General features: G+C 38.6%; 1 protein-coding gene across 2 annotated transcripts in view; it reads left to right on the plus strand.

The window, feature by feature from the left end:
* The window catches only part of NEDD4 (NEDD4 E3 ubiquitin protein ligase), a 153,311-nt gene that overhangs the window by 23,199 nt on the left and 102,181 nt on the right, over positions 1 to 27,931 (plus strand). Inside the window, exon 5 of one of the 2 annotated variants that reach the window (XM_057542378.1) lies at positions 22,784 to 22,837. In XM_057542378.1, coding sequence (XP_057398361.1) covers positions 22,784 to 22,837 — 54 coding nt within the window. Of the gene's footprint in view, positions 1 to 22,783; positions 22,838 to 26,603; positions 26,625 to 27,931 lie in introns of those variants that run through there. The other variant, XM_057542377.1, reaches the window with a different exon arrangement.

Raw genomic sequence — 27,931 nt, forward strand, 5'->3', positions numbered from 1 at the left:
AGGGTGGAGGAGGGATAAATTAGGAGTTTGGGATTAGCAGATACAAACTACTATATATAAAACAGATAAAAAATAAGGTCCTACTACATAGCACAGGGAACTATATTCAGTATCCTGTAATAAACCATAATGTAAAAGAATATGAAAAAGAAAAAAAAATATATATATATGAATCACTTTGCTGTACACCAGAAACTAACACAACATTGTAAATCAACTGTACTTCAGTAAAAAAAAAAAAAAATCAAAATTTGTAGGATGCAGCTAAAGCAATGCTTAGAGAAAAATATATAGCAGTAAATTATATTAGAAAAGAAGAAAGGTCTTGAACCATTAATCTAAGGTTCCACCTGAAGAAACTAGAAAGTAGCATCATTACAGAACCAACAGACATTAAATGGAAAATAAGAGATATTATGAACAATTCTGTACCCATAAATTCAATAACTTAGATGAAATGGACCAATTCCTTTAAAGACATATCCCATCAAAACTTTAGTGAGAAATAAATTACCTGAAAAGTTCTATATCTCTTAAAGAGATTGCATTTGAAGTTAAAAAACATCCAACAAAGAAGACTTTGAGCCCAGGTAGTTCCACTGGTTGAATTCTACCACGCATTTAAGGAATAAATAATTCCAATTCTATGCAATGTCTTACTGAAACTAGAAGAGGAAGGAACATTTCCCAATTTATTCATGAGGCCAGCATTACTCTGATACCAAAACCAGACCAAAGACTTTATAAGAAAATTAAAACTGCAGACCATTAACCCTCATGATCATAGCCATTCTGTGGTAAGTTTATTAAATTGGGTGCCTTCCATTCCGAAAGGGCCAGTAATTTTTCCTCAAATTACCTGTGGATGTGGGTTTGCCTTTCCTGTCTGCAGAACCTCAGCCAGCACAATTATCTGGGGGCTTACAGAATTTGTGTTCATAGGGATGGAATCCATGCAACATTTCATCCTTCCAGGGGACCCAGTTCACAGAGAAGGAGGTGCAGGAATGGGCCCATGACCATGGGATCCATTGATCACAGCATTTACCACACCATCCAGAAGCAGGCAGCCTTATAGAGCACTGGAATGGCCTACTGAAGGCACAACTGAAGCACCAATATGGAGGCAATACTCTGTAAATATGGGGTGCCAGTTTAATCATTGAAACCAAAGACCTAATATGAGACTGTGTTCACACGGAAAGAATACACGGTCCAGGAACAAAGGAATAGAAGTAGGAGGGGCCCCACTTACCGTCATTTCCAAAGACCCACTGGAGGACTGTGTGCTTCCTGTCTCTAGAACTGTGGGCTCTGCTGAGTTAGAGGTCCAAGTCCCCAGAGGGAGCACACTCTTTCTAGGGGACATATCAAGGGTTCCATTGAACTACAGTCTATACCTGCTGCCAGGGCACTTGGACTCCTTGTATCCAGGAACCAGCAGGTGACTGAGGCTATTATCTGGTTTCTGTAGGGACCAGACTGGAGAATTAAATGAGCATATTATAGGAACCACTTGTATATCCTTTAGGTCTTTAATGGTGATACAAATCTATGACATTCCTACTAGGTTGCAGTATTTTTGTTTTTTAAACAGCTTTTTTAAGATATAATTAACATAACATACAATTCACCCACTCAAAGTGTACAATTCAGTGGTTTTTAGTATATTCACAGAGTTGTTCAACCATCACCAAACTCAATTTTAGAACATTTTCATCACCCCAAAAATAAACCCCATACCCACCATCTGTCACTCCTCATTTTCCCCCAGGATCTGCCCCTCTTCCCAGGCAACCTCCAATCTACTTTCAGCCTCTTAAAGAGATTTGCCTATTTTGGACATTTCATATAAATGATATCATATAATATGTGGTCCTTTGTATCTGGCTTCTTTCACTAAGTGTAATGTTTTCAAGGTTCAACCATGTTATAGCATGTATCAGTACTTAATTTCTTTTTATTGCCAAATAATATTCCATTATATGGTTAACCACACTATATTCATGCATCAGTTGGACATCTGAGTTGTTTCCACTCTTTAACTATTATGAATAATGGTGCTATGAACATTTGTATGCAAGTTTTTGTGTGGACATATATTTTCATTTGGGGAGTATATATAACTAGGAGTGGGATTGCTGCATCGAATGAGAAACTGCCAAAATGTTTTCCAAAGTGGCTTTACCGTTTGACATTCCCACCAACAGAGTATGAGAGTTCTCACTTCTCCACATCCTTGACAACACTTGTTATTATCTGACTTTTTATCACAGCCCTCCTAGTGGGTGTGAAATGGTATCTTATTGTGGTTTTGATCTGCATTTCCCTGATGGCTAATGATGTTGTGCATCTTTTCATGAGCTTATTTTCCAGTTGTATATTTTCTTTAGAGAAATGTCTAGTCAGATCCTTTGCCCATTTTATAATTGGGTTATTTGTCTTTTTGTTACTGAGTTGTCATAGTTCTTTACATTTCTAGATACAAGTCCCTTGTCAGATACATGATTTGCAAAAATATTCTCTCACTCTGTGGGTTGTCTTTTGAATTTATTGATGGTATCCTTGGAAGCACAGAAGTTTTAAGTTTTGATGATGTTCAGTTTCTCTTTTCTTTTGTTCCTTGTGCTTTTGTTGTCATATCTAGTCAGTATTGTTTTAGATTTACTATCTTCACCAGAGGGAGGACAGTTTCAAAGGCTTCCACTTGGCCTTCTCACTATGATAGCTCCTATCCCACAAGCCACGGATTCAATGTGGTGGTGGTAGTGAGGAGATCCAACTTCCAGTATATCAATCCCTACTGTACACTTGAAAACTAGGGAAGTGACTACTGGGTGGATCCACAGAACTAGTGAACTCAGTATAAGCTGAACGTTAGACAGGACTCCATTTGTTTTCTGGTCTCTGTAAGTCCTTGCTTTAATATGGAAGACATAATGACGCTTTGGGTTTCTGTTTTCAGCAGTCCTCAGTATGTCTGATTATTCTTTCTCCCCAGTATACACTCACCCAAATAAGTGGCCATAGTCCTTTTGGAGGAGGAAGAGAGGAATCATTACGATATACATTTCCTACAGTGATGCAGAGTCCTTCCTCCTATGGACTAGGTTACTTCTTCAGTCAATGGACTGTGGATCTGAAAATTGGCTCAGGTTGGGGAACTGGATGAGGGATTGTGACTTTTCTTTTTTAATTGGGACAATTGTCCTTAGCCACTGCTTCTCCATTCTTCCTTCTTATAATTGTAGATGTTAAGCAGCACTTTTGTTGATCACCTGCCTATTTTGCCATGCTCTATACCCTACAGGTCAAGTCAGCTTCAGTGCCCCTATTACGTGGCTGGTCATTACAATAATTGTAGCCCCCTTGATTCTAGCAGTGAAATGTCACTGGCCAGCCTCTTACTGGAGAAGGGGAGGCTCATCCCCATGCATGGCTATTAAGGAGCCCAGCTCTCTGACCACCTCTCCCACCATCAGTCCTGGCATGCAGACGAGAGCCACCACTGCACTTCTGGGTGATGCCGCTGCCCCTCTTACCAGCACGCACCTGATGACTGTGGTTCATGGTGCCCTCTGGGCCCTCGCATGGAACATAAGCATCTGGTAGGTATTTTGGCTTCATATTTTATATATATATATATATTTTTTTTTTCTTTTAATTCTAGCATGCCAACTTCCCTTGGCCTTTTTATCCCTTCCCCTACCATATGCCAGGGCAACTCAGGCATTTCCACTTGGCTCATTATTTTTTCAGGCTTCTAGGAGCCACTCTAGCAGCAACTTTGCCTCATCCCATGGGGTCCTTGACAGGATGTTCAATCCCTTGTCCTGAGAAAGTGCCTCCATGCCAATGAATTCTTGCTTATGTAGTCTTATGTTTCTGCCCCTTTGATCAATCGTAGTCCCAGAGATATTCCTCTGGCTCCTGCCAGGACATGCTGTTTAATTCTTGAAGCTTCTTCCAAATGTAATCGCTTTCATCCTGTATCAGACCCAGCTGGGATTTAACACTGATTATTATCTTGATAACCAGGGGAGAAGTGGGGGCAACTCCTGAGGAGAGAGTGTGGGGAGCAGCTTCTGCAATGTCATCCTGCATGTGGGAAGTGCCAGATCTTATTACAGAGGGATGAGATACTCTACTCTGCAAGCTCTGAGGGTTCAGGGACCTGCGGAACCAAAATCCTCAGGAGCGTCCACCCAGATCCTCCTGTCCTGCACGTCAGGGTCCCAGGTTTTCCCAGCCAGGGCCCTGACGTTAACATAATAGACCCACAGTGACTGAGCATTTAAATGTCTCTGAGCTCTGCACCCCTGTCAACTCTGACACTGCTCCTCAGTTTTGTCCTCTTTTCCACTTCAGGAGGTGCAGGCCTCTTTATACACTACCAAAGAGACCCTCTGTCTCTCAGATTTAACCTTTTGCTTTTGTTAACTGCCCTTGTTTTCTCATTGTCTCTCTGTAAGTCATCAATAGTAATAACTAGACAACTTCATTGTCCTTGTAGGTATTGTTCTTCCCTTACCTTTCAAGTACGTTATACATCAAACTGGCAAGGGTGTCTCCCTCTACCAGGACATTTCCCTAGGACACCCCTGGAGAAGTCTTTAGGAATTGGACCGCCGTCTTCTGCCAGTGACTATATATGTCCCACGTTCTGCTAAGGATAGGGGGATCCTTGCCAGCCAAGTGAGTGTGGGCTCATCCTAAAACCCCACTACTTGTACCATCTGTGTTGGTTTGGGCCCTCTAAGAAACAGACATCAAGATGGAATTAGATATGCAGGAGGTTTATTGGGGAAGCACCTGTGAAGGTCAGACAAGGAAGACACACAGATGGGAAGAGCCTTCTCCTCATGATGCAGGCTTAACACCTGCTCAAGGAGAGGGGCGAAAGGATTGGGTAGGAAGAGCCTCACACTGCAGCACAGTTCTGAGAAAGTCTTACCCAGGCTGATGGAGAGTTTCCCAGCAAAGGTTGTCTGTTAGAGAAGTCCTGTGTTGGGCAAGAGTGCCCAGTCTTTGAGAGAAAGCAAAGAGAACCCAATGGGTAGATTCAAAGGTACATGGTTAGCTGTGGCTGCCAATCAGCTATGCAGGTTCTCTTGAAAGAGATCTGAAAGTGATTAAAGTGGCTCAACTCTCTTATAATTGTGACATTTAAGGATGCATATTGTAATCCTTAGAGCTGTCACTAAGAAATTAAAATGAAATATTATAGGTGAAAGTCCATTAAAGGAAATAAAATGGTGTACCAAGAAATACTTGATTAATAATTTTTTTAAAAAGGTGAAAGGGAAGAAAAGAGGAATAAAAAAATAGAAAAGAAATAGATGATAACAAACCATAAAGCAAACCATCTCAATAATTACAAAAAAGCAAGATTCAACTATATGCTGTTTACAGGAGACACATTTTGAGTATAGAGACACAGACAGGTTAAAAGTAAAAGTACAGGAAAAGGTATACCAGCACTAAGCCAACAAAACAATACCCTGATATGGCTGTATTATTATTAAATGAAGTAGACTTCAGGATGAAGAGTATTACCAGAGAGATTTCATGATCATAAAAGCATTTATTCATCAAGAAGACATACAATCCTATGAATACACCTGATAGAAGAACAAAATTTTGAAGGAAAAATTGACAGAACTAACTAGAGAAATAAATCCAGAATAAAGATCTTGTCACTCCTCTCTCAATAATTGATAAAACAACTAGACCAAAAAACAAAAATCCAGTAAGTACATAAAAGATTTGAAAAATACTATCAATCAACTTAACCTGTTTGGCATGTATAAAACACTACATCTGATACAGCATACCTCAGATATTGTGGATTCAGTTCCAGACCACCACAATAAAGTGAGTCACACAATTTTTTTGGTTTCCCAGTGCATATAAAAGTTATGTCTACACTATACTGTAGTCTGCTAAGTGTGTAATAGCATTATGTCTAAAAAAACTATACATACCTTAATTTAAAAATAATTTTTTATTGCTAAAAAATGCTAACCATCATCTGAGCCTTCAGGGAGTCATAATCTTTTTGCAATAGTAACATCAGAGATCACAGATACCATGACAATGGTATCATAATATAATAATAATGAGAAATTTTGAAATATTGCGAGAATTGTTAAAGTGTGACATAGCGACACAAAGTGAGCAAGTGCTGTTGGAAAAATGGCACCAGTAAACTCACTTGACACAGGTTTTCCACAAACCTTCAATTTGTACAAAACGCAATATCTGTGAAACACAATAAAACAAAGTATGCCTGTACCTGAAGAATATACGTTCTTTTTATATGCCCATGGAACATTCACCAAGATGACCATATATTGGGCCATAAAACAAGTCTGAATGTGTTTAAAAGGCTTGAGATTCTATAGAATATATTCTCTGATTACAACAATCTTTAAATAGAATTCTGGAATGTATATGTGGGATATATATTATACATGTATATATGGATATATCAATATATCTCAAAAATCCATAAATATTTGGAAATTAAACAACGTATTTTAAATAAGCCACGATCAAAAAGAAAATCATAAGGAAATTTAGAAATCATTTTAACTGATTGATAATTAAAGCATAACATATCAGAATATAGGAAGAGCTAATTCAGTGCTTGGAAATGTACATCTTTATATGCTTATATACAAAAGAAAAAGAATTTAAAATCGATGATCTAAGTTTCTACCTTAACCAAAAAATAAAAAATAAAAAGTAGAGGGAAGGAAATAAGAATGGAAGTCAATAAAATAGAAAATGGATAAAAAGGAGAGAAAATAAATTAAACTAAGGGTGGTTCTTTGAAAAAATTAATAAAATTGCTATACCATAACAAGCCCTAATAAGAGAGAAGGAAAACTTAGGGCTTCCCTGGTGGTGCAGTGGTTAAGAATCCACCAGTCAATGTAGGGGACATGGGTTCAAGCCCTGGTCCGGGAAGATCCCACATGCCGCGGAGCAACTAAGTCCGTGTGCCACAACTACTGAGACTGCGCTCTAGAGCCCATGAGCCACAGCTACTGAGCCCCCGTGCCACAACTGCTGAAGCCTGCGCACCTAGAGCCCGTGTTCCGCAGTGGGAGAGGCCGCCACAGTGAGGAGCCTGCACACTGCAACGAAGGAGTGACCCCTGCTCACTGCAGCTGGGGGGGGTGGGGGCGCCCGCGCGCAGCGGCGGAGACCCGACGCACCCAAAAGTAAATAAAGTAATTAATTAATTTTAAAAAGGAGGAAAAAAATGGAGAAAGAAAACTCAGATGACCAATATCAGGGATAAAAGGAATATCAAAGTGTGGGTAGAAGTAGATTATATGGTTATCCATTAGAGGAATTAAAATTGTAATTAAAATTTAAAAAATTTTAATTTAAAACTGTAATTAAAAATCTTCCCATTATTTTTTACTATCTTGATTTTTTATTAGAAAGGATACTTGAAAGTCGGTACTACTCTTTTTTTTTTTTTTTTTTTTAATTTTATTTATTTATTTATTTATGGCTGTGTTGGGTCTTCGTTTCTGTGTGAGGGCTTTCTCCAGTTGCGGAGAGCGGGGGCCACTCTTCATCGCGGTGCGCAGGCCTCTCACTATCGCGGCCTCTCTTGTTGCGGAGCACAGGCTCCAGACGCGCAGGCTCAGCAATTGTGGCTCACGGGCCCAGCTGCTCCGCGGCACGTGGGATCCTCCCAGACCAGGGCTCGAACCCGTGTCCCCTGCATTGGCAGGCGGACTCCCAATCACTGCGCCACCAGGGAAGCCCGGTACTACTCTTTTTTTTTTTTTTTTTTTTTAAAGGATTTTCTTATTTATTTACTTATTTATTTATTTATTATTTTTGGCTGTGTTGGGTCTTCGGTTCGTGCGAGGGCTTTCTCCAGTTGCGGCAAGCGGGGGCCACTCTTCATCGCGGTGCGGGGACCGCTCTTCATCGCGGTGCGCGGGCCTTTCTCTATCGCGGCCCCTCCCGTCGCGGGGCACAGGCTCCAGACGCGCAGGCTCAGCAATTGTGGCTCACGGGCCCAGCTGCTCCGTGGCATGTGGGATCTTCCCAGACCAGGGCTCGAACCCGTGTCCCCTGCATTAGCAGGCAGATTCTCAACCACTGCGCCACCAGGGAAGCCCGCGGTACTACTCTTGAGTTAGAGATGTTACTACAAAAATAAGAAGGCCCTTTGTAGATGATAAACCTGGCTCAGTACTTTACAGCCTTTTACTCATTGTTTCTTTTACTATAATTTCACTGTTGCCAAATGTTTTAGCCAGTATTCCTCTATTTTGGGATCATAGGCCGTGCATTTATTTTAATCAGAAATTTGCAAATTTATTGCAAGGATAACTAGATAAATTTTTGTGGATCAATGCTAATTCATCACAGCTAGATATAGAAAACACATGGCGATTTAATACTTGCTGTACAAAGGACATAATTATGTGCGGTCCTCTCTTTTCTTCTTGTCATTTATATCATTATTTATACATAGCACAAAATGTTTTCCATTGAATGTATTCACATAAAAATGTCTATTGAGATAACATAGTACAGTAAAATGTTGATTATTGGGCATTCAGCCAAATGGAAATTGTGGCCAGAAGTTGAAGGGAGCCTTTATATCTTTGAGAAAACGTGAAGTTCGAAGAAAGTCTTTTGTGGAGAACTGTTACTGGTAGATCAACAAACAGGGGAGACTCCAAATTGAAGTTAATGCTCAATAGAAAATTATAGTAAAATCTACACTTATAGTTGCTCATATGAGACCAAGGGAGGCAAGTTATCAGGAGGGAAAAAAGTTTGACACATTAGGAGCAATGTACACATTATATAATCTGTGCATCAGCATAGTGTATGAGCATCTGAAAAAAGACAGCCCCACTTCATTTCCTGTGCACCCATGGTGCTCAGTTTATATCTTTAGTATTCATACTCATCATATTATATTTACAAAATGTGTATATGTTCATGAATATATTAGTATTATGTTACAGAAGCAACATAACTTGTACACCACAGATATTTTTAGAAAAAGAAATAAAAATCAGCCATAATTTAACCTCCATAATGCCACCACTGATTGTGTGATAGTCTGGTATTTTTTCCTATGTATTTTTATCCATGTATTTATACTCCTCCACCTCCGCACACACAAGAAGAATTTGTGTGATATTTTTTCCCAGTCACTTTGCTAATGCTTATTAATGTGAGGCCACAGTTCCTACCCTCAGCGAAGCTTACTGTCTGCTGTGGACCCCTATAAACTAGTTTCTCAAAAGAATTACCAATGTGCTGAGACTTGTCAAGGGAAAACACTGGGTGCTAGGGAGTGAGTATCAGGGGATATTAGAGACTTGAGGGGATTCTCTCAGTGTAGGGTATTTAGGGAAGGCCCTTCTGAAGTGTATCATTTAGGATGCTTTCAGCTTCAAGTAATCCTAGCCTCTCTGGGATTCTCTTGCCTTTCTGTCCATGGTCACAAGAAGCTTGCAGCAGTTCCTAATGACATAGCCTCCCATGATGATGCCCAGAGGTAGAAAAGGGAGAATGTTTCCTCACATGTCTCTTTTAAAAAGTGAAGAACCCTTTTCCAAAAGTTTCCCTAGGAGACTTTGATTCATATCTCTTGGGCCGGAATTATGTTGTGTGTGTATTTCTAACCCAGTCATTAGTAAAGAGAGTGGAATTACCGGGAGGCTTAGAGGAATCAGAAGTCAGCTCCTGGGTGGGTGGGGTCGGGGTAGGGAGTAGCTGCCTGTATCCCTGACACACATTATCATCCATTATTTGAATAAAATCAGAATTCTGTTAGCTAGGAAGAAGGCTGGGGTGCCCCATAAATAAAGCACTAAGTAAGGTATGGTGTAGCCATATAATGAAATCCTCATCAGCTGTTTAAAAAGAGACAGAGGTATATGTATTGATAGGATGTTAAGTTTCAAAATATATTAAGTGAAGGAACAAAGGTGTAAAACATTGTATATATGATGCACCTTTTTGTGTAAAAACAGAACAGCTTTCTCACACGCTGGTATTTGCAAAAAATACTTCTAGAAGGACCAAGAAACTGTTCACAGTATTTTCTCTGAGGGTGGGGAAAGGGTGAGAGATTTATAATTCACTATACTGAATATCTTTTTTTTTTACTGTTTGGGTTTCCCCCCCCATGGCTGTGTATCTATAATTCATTTTTATATTTGTTGATAAGCAATAACTGTATAGAGAAACAAATTAGAAAGACATAAAATATGTAGATAAAAATGCAAAGATAGTTTCTATTTATATAATGCTTAAAGCTTGTAAAAATAGTTATCTAGTTCATTTTACTTTTTACACAGTTTTTATTTTAAAATCTACTTACCACATATGTCCGCACAAAAACTTGTACATGAATACTCATAGCATCATTATTAATTATAGTCAAAAAGTAGAAACAACCCATAGGTCCATCAACAAATGAATGGATGAACAAAATGGGGTATATACATACAGTGGGATATTATTCAGTTATAGAAAGAATGAAGTACTGATACATGCTACAACATGGGTGAACCTCGGACACATTATGCAAAGAAAAAGAAGCCAGTTACAAAAGACCACATATTGTAAGATTACCCTCATGTTAAATGTCTGTAATAGGCAAATCTATAGAGACAGGAAATATATTAGAGGTTGTCTGAGACTGAGGAAGTTGGGAAATCAGGAGTGACTGCTCAAGGGCATGGGGCTTCTTTTTGAGGTGATGAAAATGTTCCAGAATTGCGAGGGTGGTTGCATACTCTGTGAATATACTAAAACCATTGAATTGTGCATTTTCAGTGGGTCAGTTACATGGTATATATATTATATCTTTATAAAGCTTTTTAAAAAGTATGACTGCATTGTTTTTTTTTCCTGCAACCACCAGCATAATTTCCAGAAGCATTACTTCAGGTTCTTTATGAATACCAGAGAATAAATTGACATTTGTCAATACCTTTGTCCTTCTTTGAGAATTTGGTTACTCCTCTGGAAAGTGTTTTTTTCCTCTACTCTTTTATGCATTTATAGACTTAGACATTTTTCAAAAAACCTATCTCAATATTTTTATTTTTGTTTCTTCTTCTTACACCTTTCCTATAAATATGACCCTGTAAACTCTATTTTTATGACCATAGCTTTACTCCTATTTTTAATAAATTTTTAAAAAATCATCTCATCAAAGAATTCACACATAGATTTAAAATGAGATAGTATAAAGGGGCTTATAATGAAAAGCAATAGACTCTGGTGCCCCAACCTCTCCCCTCCTATTCCTGCTTCCCAGAAGGAACCCCTCTTTAACTGTTTCTCTTTGTCATGCTGGTCCTTATTCCCATTCTACTGAATAGCTCACACATCCCTGTCCCAAACTGACTTCCAGCTATGATAGATGAGTAGATCGCCAACTTATATTTGGCCAGTAGTTTGGCCCCTCATAGGAGTCTAGGTTGAAAATCATTTTTCCTCAGAAACTTGAAGACAGTGCTTTATCAACTTTGAGCATGATATCACTATTGAAAAGGCTGCTTCTTGTTCCTTTGGGGGTGATCCTTCTCTCGCTGTGAAAAATGTGATGATTTATCTTTACCCTGGTGTTTTAAAATTTCACAGTACTATACCTTGTGTGTACAGTGTCATTGTATTGGGCCTTTGATAAGCATTTCAATTTAAAGAGTACCGTTTCCCTTCAGCTCTGAAAATTTTCGTGTGAATAATTTCTTTAATAATTTCCTTCCCTCTGTTTGTATTATCGTTTGGGGATTCCAGCTAGTTGGGTGCAGGGTTACCTAGACTGATTCTTATCTTTCTCAGTCAGAATTCCTCATGTGAACCACAGAACACAGAAAATGATTTGAGTGATAGTTTCCTCACATATTCCGAGGATGGTCTTACTGAGTACCATCCTAGATATATGAGATAAATCAATAGATAACATACAGTAAATGTCTTAGGACAGGAGTCAGCAAACTTTTTCATAACGGGCCAGGTAGTAAATATTTTAGGTGTCACATAGGCAGGAGACAAAAATTGAGGCTACTGTGTAGGTACTTATATAGCCATTTAAAAGGTAACCATTCTAAAATGTAAAAAAAATTATTATCTTATGGGCTGTTAAAAAAAAAAAAAAAAGCAAGCAAGTGCCTGACTGGCTTTGGTCCATAAGCTGTAACTTACTTAACCTCTGTTTTAGGGCATTAGGGCTTAATTCTTTCACTGAATCTGTTCAGAAAATCCTCTTTTTATTTTCTCTCATATTTTCCTTCAGCTTAGCTTTTTGCTCTACATTTTGGGAGATTTCTGCAAATTTATCTAAAATTGCTTATATTTGAATTCAACAGTTATTTTTAGTTGCAACACCACTCCTCGCCTCTTTTTATAGTGCCCTATTTTAGCTGTATGGATGGAAGACTTTCCCAAATTTTTCTAAGGATATACCTTACAGTTTTTAAAGGTGTTTCTTAAGTATCTCTTTTCTTTGGGGACAGTTTTTCTGTTTATACATCTGTGATCTCTGCTAATCATCTACTGCTTCTATATATGAAAAGCCTAAACATTCAACAATTACATGTTACATTTTTAGTTATTTATATTTTATATATTAAAACTGATGGTTGAAGGAGATGCAGGTGCTGCTGTTGAGAGAGCACATGCTCGGGGAGCGGGTGCGCACAAAAATGCTGTAGGGATCCATGGGATGACAGGCTGAGCTCTAATAGCATCTGCTACAGAGCTCTAAAGCCTCATGATTAAAACGGGGGCAACAGCTCCAAAATCGATAGAGCAAGGAGGATCAGAGAGTGAGACATGAGATGCTCTGTGGCTTTGTCCAGACTGCTCTGGACGTCTGTGGGAGGCAAGCCAATCTGAACGCGTCCCTGCAGCACTGCAACCTGGAGCTGAGAGAAACCCCTTGCCCTCGGCTGTGGAGTTGTGATGAGCTGTGAGACTGACAGGGTCTTGTTGCTCCAGCCGGGTGTCAGGCCTGAGCCACTGAGGTGGGAGAGCCGACTTCAGGACACTGGACCACCAGAGACCTCCTGGCCCCACATAATATCAATCAACGAGAGCTCTCCCAGAGATCTCCATCTCAACGCTAAGACCCAGCTCCACTCAACGACCAGCAAGCTCCAGTGCTGGACACCCCATGCCAAACAACGAGCAAGACAGGAACACAACCCCACCCATTACCAGCGAAGCTGCCTAAAATCATAATAAATTCACAGACACCCCAAAACACACCACCAGATGCGGTCCTACCCACCAGAAAGAGAAGATCCAACCTCATTCACCAGAACACAGGCACTACTCCCCTCCACCAGGAAGCCTACACAACCCACTGAACCAACCTTACCCACTGGGGGCAGGCACGAAAAACAATGGGAACTACAAACCTGCATCCTGTGAAAAGGAGAACCCAAACACAGTAAGTTAAGCAAAATGAGAAGACAGAGAAATACACAGCAGATGAAGGAGCAAGGTAAAAACCCACCAGACCAAACAAATGAAGAGGAAGTAGGCAGTTTACCTGAAAAAAAATTCAGAGTAATGATAGTAAAGATGATCCAAAATCTTGGAAATAGAATGGAGAAAATACAAGAAACGTTTAACAAGGACCTAGAAGAACTAAAGAGCAAATAAACAATGATGAACAACACAATAAATGAAATTTAAAATTCTCTAGAAGGAATCAATAGCAGAATAACTGAGGCAGAAGAACGGATAAGTGACCTGGAAGATAAAATAGTGGAAATAACTGCAGCAGGGTAGAATAAAGAAAAAAGAATAAAAAGAATTGAAGACAGTCTCAGAGACCTTTGGGACAACATTAAACACACCAACATTTGAAGTATGGGATCCCAGAAGAAGAAGAGAAAAAGAAAGGGACTGAGAAAATATTTGAAGAGATTATAGTTGAAAACTTCCCAAATATGGAAAAGGAACTAGTCAATCAAGTACAGGAAGCACAGAGAGTCCCATACAGGATAAATCCAAGGAGAAACATGCCAAGACACATATTAATCAAACAATCAAAAATTAAATACAAAGAAAAATTATTAAAAGCAGCAAGGGAAAAGCAACAAATAACATACAAGGGAATTCCCCATAAGGTTAACAGCTGATCTTTCTGCAGAAATTCTGCAAGCCAGAAGGGAGTGGCAGGACATATTTAAAGTGATGAAAGGGAAAAACCTACAACCAAGATTACTCTACCCAACAAGGGTCTCATTTAGATTTGATGGAGAAATTAAAACCTTTAGAGACAAGCAAAAGCTAAGAGAATTCAGCACCACCAAATCAGCTTTACAGCAAATGCTAAAGGAACTTCTCTAGGCAAGAAACACAAGAGAAGGAAAAGACCTCCAAAAACAAACCCAAAACAATTAAGAAAACAGTAATAAGAACATACATATCAATAATTACCTTAAATGTAAATGGATTAAATGCTCCAACCAAAAGACATAGACTGGCTGAATGGATACAAAAACAAGACCCATATATATGCTGTCTACAGGAGACTCACTTCAGACCTAGGGACTGAAAAGTGAGATTGAAAGTGAGGGCATGGAAAAAGATATTCCATGGAAATGGAAATCAAAAGAAGGCTGGAGTAGCAATTCTCATATCAGACAAAATAGACTTTAAAATAAAGACTATTACAAGAGACAAAGAAGGACACTACATAATGATCAAGGATTCAATCCAAGAAGAAGATACAACAATTGTAAATATTTATGCACCCAACATAGGAGCACCTCAATACATAAGGCAAATGCTAAAAACCCTAGAAGGGGAAATTGACAGTAACACAATCATAGTACGGGACTTTAACACCCCACTTTCACCAATGGACAGATGATCCAAAATGAAAATAAATAAGGGAACACAAGCTTTAAATGATACATTAAACAAGATGGACTTAATTGATATTTGTAGGACATTCCATCCAAAAACAACAGAATACACTTTCTTCTCAAGTGCTCATGGAACATTCTCCACGATAGATCATATCTTGGGTCACAAATCAAGCCTTGGTAAATTTAAGAAAATTGAAATCGGATCAAGTTTCTTTTCTAACCACAACGCTATAAGACGAGATATCAATTACAGGAAAAAAACTGTAAAAAATACAAACACATGGGGGCTAAACAATACACTGCTAAATAACCAAGAGATCACTGAAGAAATCAGAGGAAATCAGAAAATACCTAGAAACAAATGACAGTGAAAACGCGACAACCCAAAACCTCTGGGATGCAGCAAAAGCAGTTCTAAGAGGGAAGATTATAGCAATACAATACTACCTCAAGAAACAAGAAAAATCTCACATAAACAACCTAAACTTACACCTAAAGCAATTAGAGAAAGAAGGACCAAAAAACCCCAATGTTAGCAGAAGGAAAGAAATCATAAAGATCAGATCAGAAATAAATGAAAAAGAAACAAAGGAAATGATAGCAAAGATCTATAAAACTAAAAGTTGGTTCTTAGACAAGATAAATGAAATTGATAAACCATTAGCCAGACTCATCAAGAAAAAAAGGGAAAAGACTCAAATCAATAGAATTAGAAATGAAAGGGAGAAGTAACAACTGACACTGCAGAAATACAAAGGATCGTGAGAGATTACTATGAGCAACTGTATGCCAATAAAATGAACAACCTGGAAGAAATGGACAAATTCTTAGAAAAGCACAACCTTCTGAGACTGAACCAGGAACAAATAGAAAATATACACACACCAATCAGAAGCACTGAAATTGAAACTGTGACTTAAAATCTTCCAACAAACAAAAGCCCAGGACCAGATGGCTTCCCAGGCGAATTCTATCAAACATTTAGAGAAGAGCTAACACCTATCCTTCTCAAACTCTTCCAAAATATAGCAGGGGAAGGAACACTCCCAAACTCATTCTATGAGACCACCATCACCCTGATACCAAAACCAGACAAAGATGTCACAAAAAAACTACAGGCCAATATCACTGATGAACATAGATGCAAAAATCCTCAACAAAATACTAGCAAACAGAATTCAACAGCACATTAAAGGATCATGCACCATGATCAAGTGGGGTTTATCCCAGGAATGCAAGGATTTTTCAATGTATGCAAATCAATCAATGTGATACACCATATTAACAAACTGAAGGATAAAAACCATATGATCATCTCAATAGATGCAGAAAAAGCTTTCAACAAAATTCAACACCATTTATGGTTAAAAAACCCCAGTAGAAAGTAGGCATAGAGGGAACTTACCTCAACATAATAAAGGCCATATTTGACAAACCCACAGCCAACATCGTTCTCAATGGTGAAAAACTGAATCCATTTCCACTAAGATCAGGAACAAGACAAGGATGCCCACTCTCACCACTATTACTCAACATAGTTTTGGAAGTTTTAGCCACAGCAGTCAGAGAAGAAAAAAAATAAACGGAATCCAAATTGGAAAAGAAGTAAAGCTGTCACTGTTTGCAGATGGCATGATACTATACATAGAGAATCCTAAAGATGCCACCAGAAAACTACTAGAGCTAATCAATGAACTTGGTAAAGTAGCAGGATACAAAATTAATGCACAGAAATTTCTTGCATTCCTATACACTAATGATGAAAAATATGAAAGAGAAATTAAGGAAACACTCCCATTTACCATTGCAACAAGAAGAATAAAATATCTAGGAATAAACCTACCTAAGGAGACAAAAGACCTGTATGCAGAAAACTATAAGACACAGATGAAAGAAATTAAAGGTGATACAAACAGATGGAGAGATATACCATGTTCTTGGATTGGAAGAATCAACATTGTGAAAATGGCTCTACTACCCAAAGCAATGTACGGATTCAGTGCAATCCCTATCAAGCTACCAATGGCATTTTTCACAGAACTAGAACAAAAAATTTCGCAATCTGCATGGAAACACAAAAGACCCCGAATAGCCAAAGCAGTCTTGAGAAAGAAAAACAGAGCTGGAGGAATCAAGCTCCCTGACTTCATACTATACTACAAAGCTACAGTAATCAAGACAGTATGGTATTGGCACAAAAACAGAAAAATAGATCAGTGGAACAGGACAGAAAGCCCACAGATAAACCCACAGACGTATGGTCACCTTATCTTTGATAAAGGAAGCAAGAATATACAGTGGAGAAAAGACAGTCTCTTCAGTAAGTGGTGCTGGGAAAACTGGACAGCTATGTGTAAAAGAATGAAATTAGAACACTCCCTAACAGCGTATACAAAAGTAAACTCAAAATGGATTAAAGACCTAAATGCAAGGCTAGACAGGATAAAACTCTTAGAGGAAAACATAGGCAGAACACTCTGTGACATAAATCACAGCAAGATCCTTTTTGACCCACCTCCTAGAGAAATGGAAATGAAAACAAAAATAAACAAATGGGACCTAATGGAACTTAAAAGCTTTTTCACAACAAAGGAAACCATAAACAAGATGAAAAGACAACCTTCAGAATGGAAGAAAATATTTCCAAAGAAGCAACTGACAAAGGATTAATCTCCAAAACATACAAGCAACTCATGCAGCTCAATATCAAAAAAACAAACAACCCAATCCAAAAATGGGCAGAAGACCTAAACAGACATTTCTCCAAAGAAGATATACAGATTGCCAACAAACACATGAAAGGATGCCCAACATCACTAATCATTAGAGAAATGCAAATCAAAACTACAATGAGGTATCACCTCACACTGGTCAGAATGGCCACCATCAAAAAATCTACAAACAATACATGCTGGAGAGGGTGTGGAGAAAAGGGAACCCTCTTGCACTGTTGGTGGGAATGTAAATTGATACAGCCACTATGGAGAACAGTATGGAGGTTCCTTAAAAAACTAAAAATAGAACTACCATATGACCCAGCAATCCCACTACTGGGCATATACCCTGAGAAAACCATAATTCAAAAAGAGTCATGTACCACAATATTCATTGCAGCACTATTTACAATAGCGAGGACATGGAAGCAATCTAGGTGTCCATCGACAGATGAATGGATAAAGAATATATGGTACATATATACAATGGAACATTACTGAGCCATAAAAAGAAACAAAATTGAGTTATTTGTAGTGAGGTGGATGGACCTAGAGTCTGTCAAACAGAGTGAAGTCAGAAAGAGAAAAACAAATACCGTATGCTAACACATATATATGGAATCTGAAGAAAGAAAAAAAATGGTTCTGAAGAACCTAGGGGCAGGACAGGAATAAAGATGCAGATGTAGAGAATGGACTTGAGGACATGGGGAGGGGGAAGGGTAAGCTGGGACGAAGTGAGAGAGTGGCATGGACATATATACACTACCAACTGTAAAATAGATAGCTATTGGGAAGCAGCCACATAGCACAGGGAGATCAGCTCAGTGCTTTGTGACCTCCTAGAGGGGTGGGATAGGGAGGGTGGGAGGGAGACGCAAGAGGGAGGGGATATGGGGATATATGTATACGTATAGCTGACTCACTTTGTTATACAGCAGAAACTAACACACCATTGTAAAGCAATTATGCTCCAATAAAGATGTTAAAAACAAACAACTGATGGTTGCATTATTGTTGAACCTCTACCTGAAATCAGATACAAAGAGAAACTCTTTAATGTGTGTGTGTGTGTGTGTGAGTGTGTTTACCAGAGGTTTAGGTGCCATAGGAATATTCTCTCATTTGGGCCATTGACCTCTTTGCTTCAACATTCTGTTCTTTTAATAGTTTTCAGTTTCTTCAGAAGCCTGCTTTCATCCCCACTTCATCTCCCTACTAGGGAGGTATGGAAGTTGCTTGCCTGCTGGTGGCCCTTGCATGTGCATATGATCTTTGCTGTGACGCTTTAATAGCTTTTACAAACTCCTTTGCTATTATGAAAATAGGATCTCAAGAGGGAGAGGATTAATATTTGTGTTCAGGCTGCCATTTTGCATTAGAATTCTCACCACATGTTTTTTTTTTTTTTTTTTTTTTTTTTTTTTTAATTTTTATTTATTTATTTATTTTTATTTTTGGCTGTGTTGGGTCTTCGTTTCTGTGCGAGGGCTTTCTCTAGTTGCGGCAAGTGGGGGCCACTCTTCATCGCGGTGCGCGGGCCTCTCACTATAGCGGCCTCTTTTGTTGCGGAACACAGGCTGCAGACGCGCAGGCTCAGTAGTTGTGGCTCACGGGCCTACTTGCTCCGCGGCATGTGGGATCTTCCCAGACCAGGGCTCGAACCCGTGTCTCCTGCATTGGCAGGCAGACTCTCAACCACTGCGCCACCAGGGAAGCCCTCACCACATGTTTTAAATTGTATTCTTGCACTTAGTGTGTGCCTTTGATATAACCCCCCTCAAAAAACAAGTAACCAAGTCTTTTATGGTGTTTTTATAATTCAGTAGAGAGCTATTACATATTATTAACTTCATAAATGGAAGAATGTAGTCAGTTTTTTGATAACTGGAAACGGAGGAGGGGGAGTGATGGGAGGTAAGACTTCAGGGCGGAGTTGACGTGTGAGCTGAGGCTTGAACAAGAGGTAGATTTTGGACATGTCGAGCTGAGAAGGTGTTGCACACGGAGAGACCTTAGCATGTACAGAAGTACGGATCAGAAAGCGCAGTAAGCAGTGCTTAGACTGTTTCTAGCGTGATTAGAGCATAGGGTGTATATGTATTTGGGTTGGCAGGGGACAGTTACAGGACACAAGGCTGGAAAGGCAAATTGGACTCAGATCAGGAAGCACCATTCCATGCTCAGGCATTTGAATATTATTCTTTAGGCCACTGGGAACAGCTTTTGAGTAGGGCAGTAAAGATGGCCCAAGCTATCTTTTAGGTAGGTCACTCCAGTTGTAATAGAAAAGGTAGATTTAAAAGGTAAGATAGTTGAGGTAGAGCATCCTGTTAGGAAGCTATTAATTATAGTCTGAACCAGGACAGCAGAGGCCTATTCAAGTCACATATATCTATTTTCTTAGCAGTATTCATTGAACATCTATATTATCTGACAGGTATTTTGTTAGACATTGAGACTTTTTATTTTTTCCCTCGAAATATTTTTCATGTTCTTGTCTCCCTCCCTAGTCTCACTGGGACCATCACAGGCAAAGCTCTCATCACTTCATACCTGAGTTACTAGAGCCACAGTCTCTGTGGACTCCAGGGTCTCTCTCTAGTCCAATTTATTTCGTGTATCACTGACAAAATAATATTTACATATGTAAATATTTATAATTTACATATTTACATATTACATGTGTTAGCATACGGTATTTTTTTTTGTAGATCATTTACATATGATCTACATCGTATCAGTTTTTCATTTAAAAGCTTAATTTTCTTCCATACCAATCAAGTCTTAATTCCTTTTCTGGATATCAGTGCCCTCAGTCTGGCTCTACCCTGACTAACCAAATTTTTCTTACCACTTTCTAACACAAAAATGTTCTTATCAGTTGATCTCCTTACAGCATGCTCATTCTGGCCCCATGCCTTTCCTCCTGCGATCTCCTTGCTGTGAATATTATCTATATTTTCTTATTCAGATTCTTCCCATCTTTCAAGTCTTAGCTCAAGCGTCATCTCCTCCCCAAAATTTCCTCTATATCCTCCTAGAAAAGATTATTGTCTTAACACTGTTTTTTCTATCCCCGTGGCATATCTGGCCCTTAACTGGGGCTTCTGTCCTCATAGTTGCCCCCTGGTTACAATATGACTGTAGGGGTGCCAGCTGTCCTAACCAAGTTCCACACAGGAAAAAGAAGTACAAAGGGCAAAAGCGACATCTCTCCCAGCTGAGTCAGCCCCATTTAAAAAGCTCTCCCAGGAACTTCCCTGGTGGTGCAGTGGTTAAGAATCCGCCTGCCAATGCAGGGGACATGGGTTTGAGCCATGGTCCGGGAAGATCCCACATGCCACAGAACAACTAAGCCTGTGCACCACAGTTTCTGAGCCTGTGCTCTAGAGCCCACGAGCCACAACTACTGAGCCCATGTGCCACAACTACTGAAGCCCATGCACCTAGAGCCTGTGCTCCGCAACAAGAGAAGCCACCGCAATGAGAAACCCGCGCACCGCAACGAAGAGTAGCCCCTGCTCGCTGCAATTATAGAAAGCCTGCACGCAGCAATAAAGACCCAATGCAGCCAAAATTAATTAATTAATTAATTAATTAATTAAAAAAGAAAAGCATAGTCAATCTTTAAATAAAGAAATAAATAAATAAAGAGCTCTTCCAGAAGTCCCACCCAGTGACTGCTGCTAGGTTGGCCTCTTTGGTCACCCCCGGGTGCAAGGGAACTTTTTTTAGAGAGTCTTATTGAGAGTCTCAGTGTTGAACAAGTCCAGAGGGCACTGTTCACATAGAAAACAATACATAAAATAGAATGAAGTGTTCCATATTTTGATCTGGGTGATGATGACACAGTAAACATGTATGAAAAGTCATCAAGCTGTATATTTAAGGTTAGTAAACTTTATACTTTACTGAATTTATGTTATATTTCAATTTAAAAAAATTAATGCCCCTCTCCCCAAGAGTTGTGCAGTGTGATGACCCCGGGCACTTGTTGCAGGTAAAATTAGGATTATGTTCTCAGAAGAACATAAGGGAGAGTGGACATTGGGTTAGATATCTCTATATCTTTGTCACACATATAGGACTTTTTTCTGAAGGCTGTCGATACTTTTGACATGTAAACCAAAGTTTTAAAATATCTCAGTGTTTAATGTAATATATTTATCATAGAGAAAATATCAACTTAAATGTGAGAATGTTTCATACATCATCTTAACCTCTGGTATAACAAATTATTAAAGATTTTCTTTGTGTTTGATATTTAGTAGATATTAACTTGATATTGAAACATTTCAGCAAAAATGAAAGCATTGGCTTTGAAAAATAAATTACCGCATGTTAATTTTACTCGTGCTATAAGATATAAACAGTAAGTGAAAACTCAGTGTATACTTTTTGACTGCTTGTGTACTTAAGATAGTATAAACAAGATTGGTTTTATCAACTCAGTATTAAAAGGATTCAGAACACTAGTCTCCATAAAATCAACATCCACTTTGGGTATTTCTAACCTGATAAATTAGAAGTGAGTACATAAAATTGATAATAAGTTAAAATCTAATCTGTATTTTTAAGTGCTTGTAAATATGTAATTTTTTGAAATTTTATCTCACTTTCAGGAATTTCTTGGAGGTCTAGTGGTTAGGACTCCGGGTTCTCACTGTGGAGGGTGTGGGTTCGATCCCTGGTCGGGGAACTAAAATCCCATAAACCATGTGGCCAAAATAAAAAAGAAATTTTATCTTACTTTCTTTTATTCTATTTTAGAAAAAATGGAAAAATAAGCAACCAAATCCATTTTGTCATTATGGAAAAATTACTAGAAAATGGGTGACTTGTGACTGGTCTGAGCTTTGTATATATTAAGTATCTTGTGTAATTTAAAATATATTTTAAGTAACAGGAATTAGGAAATGGTAACATTTTCAAGCATTTATTTCTCAGTGTTTGTGGGTTGATGTTCACTTTTTTTAAATTAAAAGTATAGTTGATTTACAATGTTATGTTAGTTTTTGGTGTACAGCAAAGTACACACACACACACACACACACACACACACACACACACATAATTTTTCAGATTCTTTTCCATTATAGGTTATTACAAGATATTGAATATAGTTCCGATGTTCACTTGTTTTTAAAGAAAGGTTGTTTTTTTCTTACTTAGGTTCACCCTCAGCAGCACCGGCTTCTTTTTGAAGTGTTTGATGAAAATCGATTGGTGAGTTCTATTGTACGAGTGTAAAATGTGAAGCAAGGGTATATTTCAGTAGAGCAGCAAGGAAAAGTGGGCTGGGTATCTGTGAGGTGAGGGATGCTTTTGGGGTGGTTATGGAGACTCTGGGCAAAATGGTGGAGAGATAGAATTATTTTTTTCCCTCTTTCCTGGTGCTACTCTCTACCCTTCTGTTCTCCCAGGCATCTCTTGTGATTGTCAGTTCTCAGCAGATTCACGGTCTTCCTCAAGGCCTGACGTGGCAGGAGATGCAGGAAAGGCAGCCTCTTTGTCTGGCCTTCCCTCACACTCATCCTTGTACCCTGGTCGGTAGTCCCAGGCTCAGGAGCCTTCCCCTCCTCACTCCAGTGGATTTCTTGGGGTTACCTGTATCCAGTTATGACATCCCATCCTCTCCCTTATCCCCACCATTCTACAAAGGAAAGCTATCCTCTCTACACCGATGAAGTAAAGTCCTCTGAAGGTTTGCCAGCCCTTAGAGGGACAAAAAGCAAATATAACCTGATTTTATTTTTATAAAAGGATAGTTCTGATTCCTGATTTCCTAAAGACTGTCTTGAAATCCTATCCTTTTCCTAATTTGTCTCTTTGGAACTTTATTTCAAACCTTCTTTTTAGCATCTTACATTTACATTTTAAACCTGTAAGATCTGAATATGAAGGTGTAAGAACAGTGTTATATATTCAAAGCTTATCAGTTACCAAACAGAAGCACCAAAAAAGAAATTAAACAGTTTTATTCATTTTGTAGCTAACATAGAAACTGGATTTTTTAAAGAATCTATTTTTAGTGTTGGACTATTTAACACTTTGTTTTTTCGGTCAAGAAGTGATAACTATACTAGTAACTGAAGATACTGCAGATGAAATCATTAGTTAGTATCATAACAGGCAAAGGTACTTTTTTGCAGCCAAGGGAGACTTCAGCACTAACTGGCAACCTAATTTTGTAAGGCTGAGTGACAGATGTTGATGATTTGCTTATCAGATTTGGTTAGTCATGGAGCTTTTCGTTTTCTGTTTGTATTTTTGCCTTTTTTTTTTTTTTAACAGAATAGGGAATGTCTTCTGTTTTTTCCCTCTGTCGCTACAGATCTGTGTTCCTTCTCTATAGGACCAGGTGAAATTTAGTACTGGTGTTTTTTTAATCATGAAATAGACATACAAAAATATATTTAATATAAATCTTTATTTTAAATAATAAGATAAATATCTGTACACTTATGACTCAACTTAAGAACTAGAATATTACCAAAATCTTCAAAACCCCTCATACTCCTCCCCAATAGCATCTCCTTTTCTTCCCCTGCAAGTAGTAGCCACTGTCCTGAATATTGTGTTTATCTTTCTTATTTAAAATTTTTTATCATGTATGTATGTATCCCTAAAAGCATAGTAGTTTCCTTTTTCATATTTTTGATTTTATTAGAATAGTAGCACTCTGAATACTTTCCTCTGTGACATGCTTTTTGCTTAATGTTATATTTGTAAGGTCGATCTGTAATAAGACATTTTACAGATGCATAGTTTTCCCTTCATCTGCAAATGCTGTAATACCATAATTTATGTATTTATCCTCCTTAATAGATATTAGTGTTGTTTCCAGGTTTTTGCTATAACCAACTGATAAACATTCTTGCTATGTTTCCTGATATACGCATATGAGTGTATCTCTAAGGTTCTTATTTTGGGGTTGAATTGCTGGGTCATGTGTTATTTTTCCTGTTGTTAGTGACACTGATATGAATTTCTTCCTGATTCTTGGGTACATAACTGGTGAACTATTTTATTTGAGTTATTTGCATATTGTCCACAAGGAGGACATGTTTATGCTTTCCACCCTGCTTATAGTTATCTGGTCTTTTTTGCTGATAATCTTAGTATGGTGTGACTCTTCATTGCCAAAACTGATATTTATCATGCTCTGATTGGTGCATTAACACTCCTTGACCATTTACCATGTACAGAGTACTCTACAGGGTGTCACCATATATCGAAAGAAAAAAAGCATTGCTTCTGATATTAACAATGGAATATTTCTAAAAGCAAAAAGAAAATAATGCACTTAACAGGATATTATAGAGCCCCATAGCAAGGAGGCAGAAGTCCTTGTAGTCTGGCTTGTGATTTGGTACATTAGCTTGCAACCCTAGACAGATTATTTAATCCTTCTGAAAATATTTTCTCATGTTTAAAAAATTGGAATAACAGTATTTGCCTTACCTATCTGATAAATATATTATGAAAATAAAGTGAGAGAGTAGTTATCAAAGCACTCAGAAAATTTTTCATCATTAATACAAAGTGTTATTTAACGTTCATGGAATCATGCGTTTGTGGCTCTCTGGTATCACATTTTGTGTGTTAACTACAGTATGCCATTTCGGGCATCTACTGTGTTAGATACTCTGCTATGCATTAGAAATGTAGTTTTTCTTAAGAAGCTCACTTTACTAGCAAAAGGGAACAAGAAATAATTAGAACAGGGTGGTGTTTATCATTCTAATGCTCTGATTTGTTGTTAGTCCTAGCAGGTAATTGAAGTGTACAGATCACCTGAGATGTCATAGAAACTGTAGCCATTGATGGAATAACAGGCTTGATTGTGTAGCAGTAAATTGGCCTATGCACTGTAAATGTCATTTTATCCTTCTCCTGTAGCATTCACAACTAAATTAGAAGTGCATCCTTTTCCTAGCAGATTCTCTTTGGAAATGTACAGCGAAGAGCACAGGTATACTTTTAAGGAAAAAGAATTTCTAGTCATCTGGAAGATATTTGCAATATAAGTGATATTTTTTCAGCCAGTTTTAAGAAGCTGGGGGTTAAAACTGTCATAGTTTGGTGATGGTTGTGGTGGTGGTGATGTTGATGGTGATGGGACATTTGAGAATGATGTGCCTTTAAATGAATTCTACCCACCAGTGCAAAAGTTAGTGCTTCCGTGTCACTACCCAAGAGCTATGTCTGCACGCATACAGCCTCTGAAGCTTTAGGAGACGCCTATATTCCATATTCCAGGCGGAGATGCTGTGCTTCTCAAGTTCAGTGGTTGTATTAGTCAGGGTTTTCCAGAGAAACAGAACGAATAGGACACACACACACACACACACACACACACACACACACACACAGAATGAGAGAGTGAGAGATAATGAGGTGGGGGGATTGATTTACTTTAAGGAATAGCTTTACATGATAGTGGAAGCTGGCAAGTCTGAAATCTGTGAGATGGTGCTGGCAGGTTGCAGATTCAGGTAAGAGTTAATGCATCTGAAATCTGCAGTGCTGGGCAGCAAGCTGGAAACTAAGGCAGGGTTTCTGTGTTATAGTCTTGAGGCAGAATTGCTGCTTCCAGAAACCTGTCTTTGCTCTTAAGGCCTTTAACTGATTGGATGAGAGCCACCACATTATGGAGGGCATTCTGCTTTACTCAAAATCTACAGATTTAAATGCTAATCACATCTAAAAAATAGCTTCATAGCAACATCTAGTTCAGTGTTTCACCCATCAGCTGGGCAAAATAGCTTAGCCAAGTCAACACATGCAATTAACCATCACAGTGGATATTGGCCTTCAAAGTTCTAGTCAACAATTAGTATTATTCCAGAGCCTGTCCATAGCATGTAGGTAATCACATTATTTTCTGTGTAGATAATCAATAACCAAATATCTCAGAATGTGGGGTCCTGAGCTTCAGTCTAATCCTAGGATATTATCTGTTTCATTCTAGAATGTGAAATTCCATAGGATTTGCATAGACTCCTTCCAGGTGAGGCCTGCCACCACTCTCCAGCTCTTCTCCCCTTGAGGTTAGGGTTGATGCTACTCTCTTGGCATCTGTTTGGCTGAAGGGCTTCATTCTACCCCAGGTTCTCCAGGTTGTACACATAACTGCTCTAATAGTGGTACAGATCCTATGCAGTCCCAGACCAGAGCCAGTAATGCAAACTGTTCAGCCTTCCTAGAATTTAAACTCAGACTAGAGTGCTAGGAAGTGCATTTGATTTTCTTACTTTTCCTTAGCTGAAGCCCTCTTTGCAAATGTTTCAAGCATCCTTCCTTCCTATCCAGCTGGACTACTTTTTGATATTTCTTTAGAAGTAGTAGCTGGATCCATCCAACCTCCTCCCTGGTGTTACTTAGTGCTTGCATTGTGCCCAGTGTGAGCTCAAGAGGATCAGAAGAAATGTTTAGTTGTGGTCCTCACACTCTGGAAGCTTAGAATCTAGTTAGGGGACATGAAACTGATGCTTATAGTGAAGCTTACCTAAGAGAAAACATTTATCTGGTTCATTTTATATTAACAACCAAAGGAGGAGAGTGCAGACACAGAAGCAAGAAGAACTACAATCCTGCAGCCTGTGGAACAAAAATCACATTCACAGAGAGATAGACAAGATGAAAAGGCAGAGGGCTATATACCAGATGAAGGAACAAGATAAAACCCCAGAAAAACAACTAAATGAAGGGGAGATAGGCAACCTTCCAGAAAAAGAATTCAGAATAATGATAGTGAAGATGATCCAGGACCTCGGAAAAAGAATGGAGGCAAAGATCGAGAAGATGCAAGAAATGTTTAACAAAGACCTAGAAGAATTAAAGAACAAACAAACAGAGATGAATAATACAGTAACTGAAGTGAAAACTACACCAGAAGGAATCAATAGCAGAATAACTGAGTCAGAAGAACGGCTAAGTGACCTGGAAGACAGGATGGTGGAATTCACTGCTGCAGAACAGAATAAAGAAAAAAGAATGAAAAGAAATGAAGACAGCCTAAGAGACCTCTGGGACAACATTAAACACAACAACATTCGCATTATAGGGGTCCCAGAAGGAGAAGAGAGAGAGAAAGGACCCGAGAAAATGTTTGCAGAGATTATAGTCGAAAACTTCCCTAACATGGGAAGGGAAATAGCCACCCAAGTCAAGGAAGTGCAGCGAGTCCCATACAGGATAAACCCAAGGAGAAACACACTGAGACACATAGTAATCAAATTGGCAAAAATTAAAGACAAAGAAAAATTATTGATGCAGCAAGGGAAAAATGACAAATAACATACAAGGGAACTCCCA

This window comes from Balaenoptera acutorostrata, chromosome 3 (assembly GCF_949987535.1).
Source record: "Balaenoptera acutorostrata chromosome 3, mBalAcu1.1, whole genome shotgun sequence".
NCBI lineage: Eukaryota > Metazoa > Chordata > Mammalia > Artiodactyla > Balaenopteridae > Balaenoptera > Balaenoptera acutorostrata.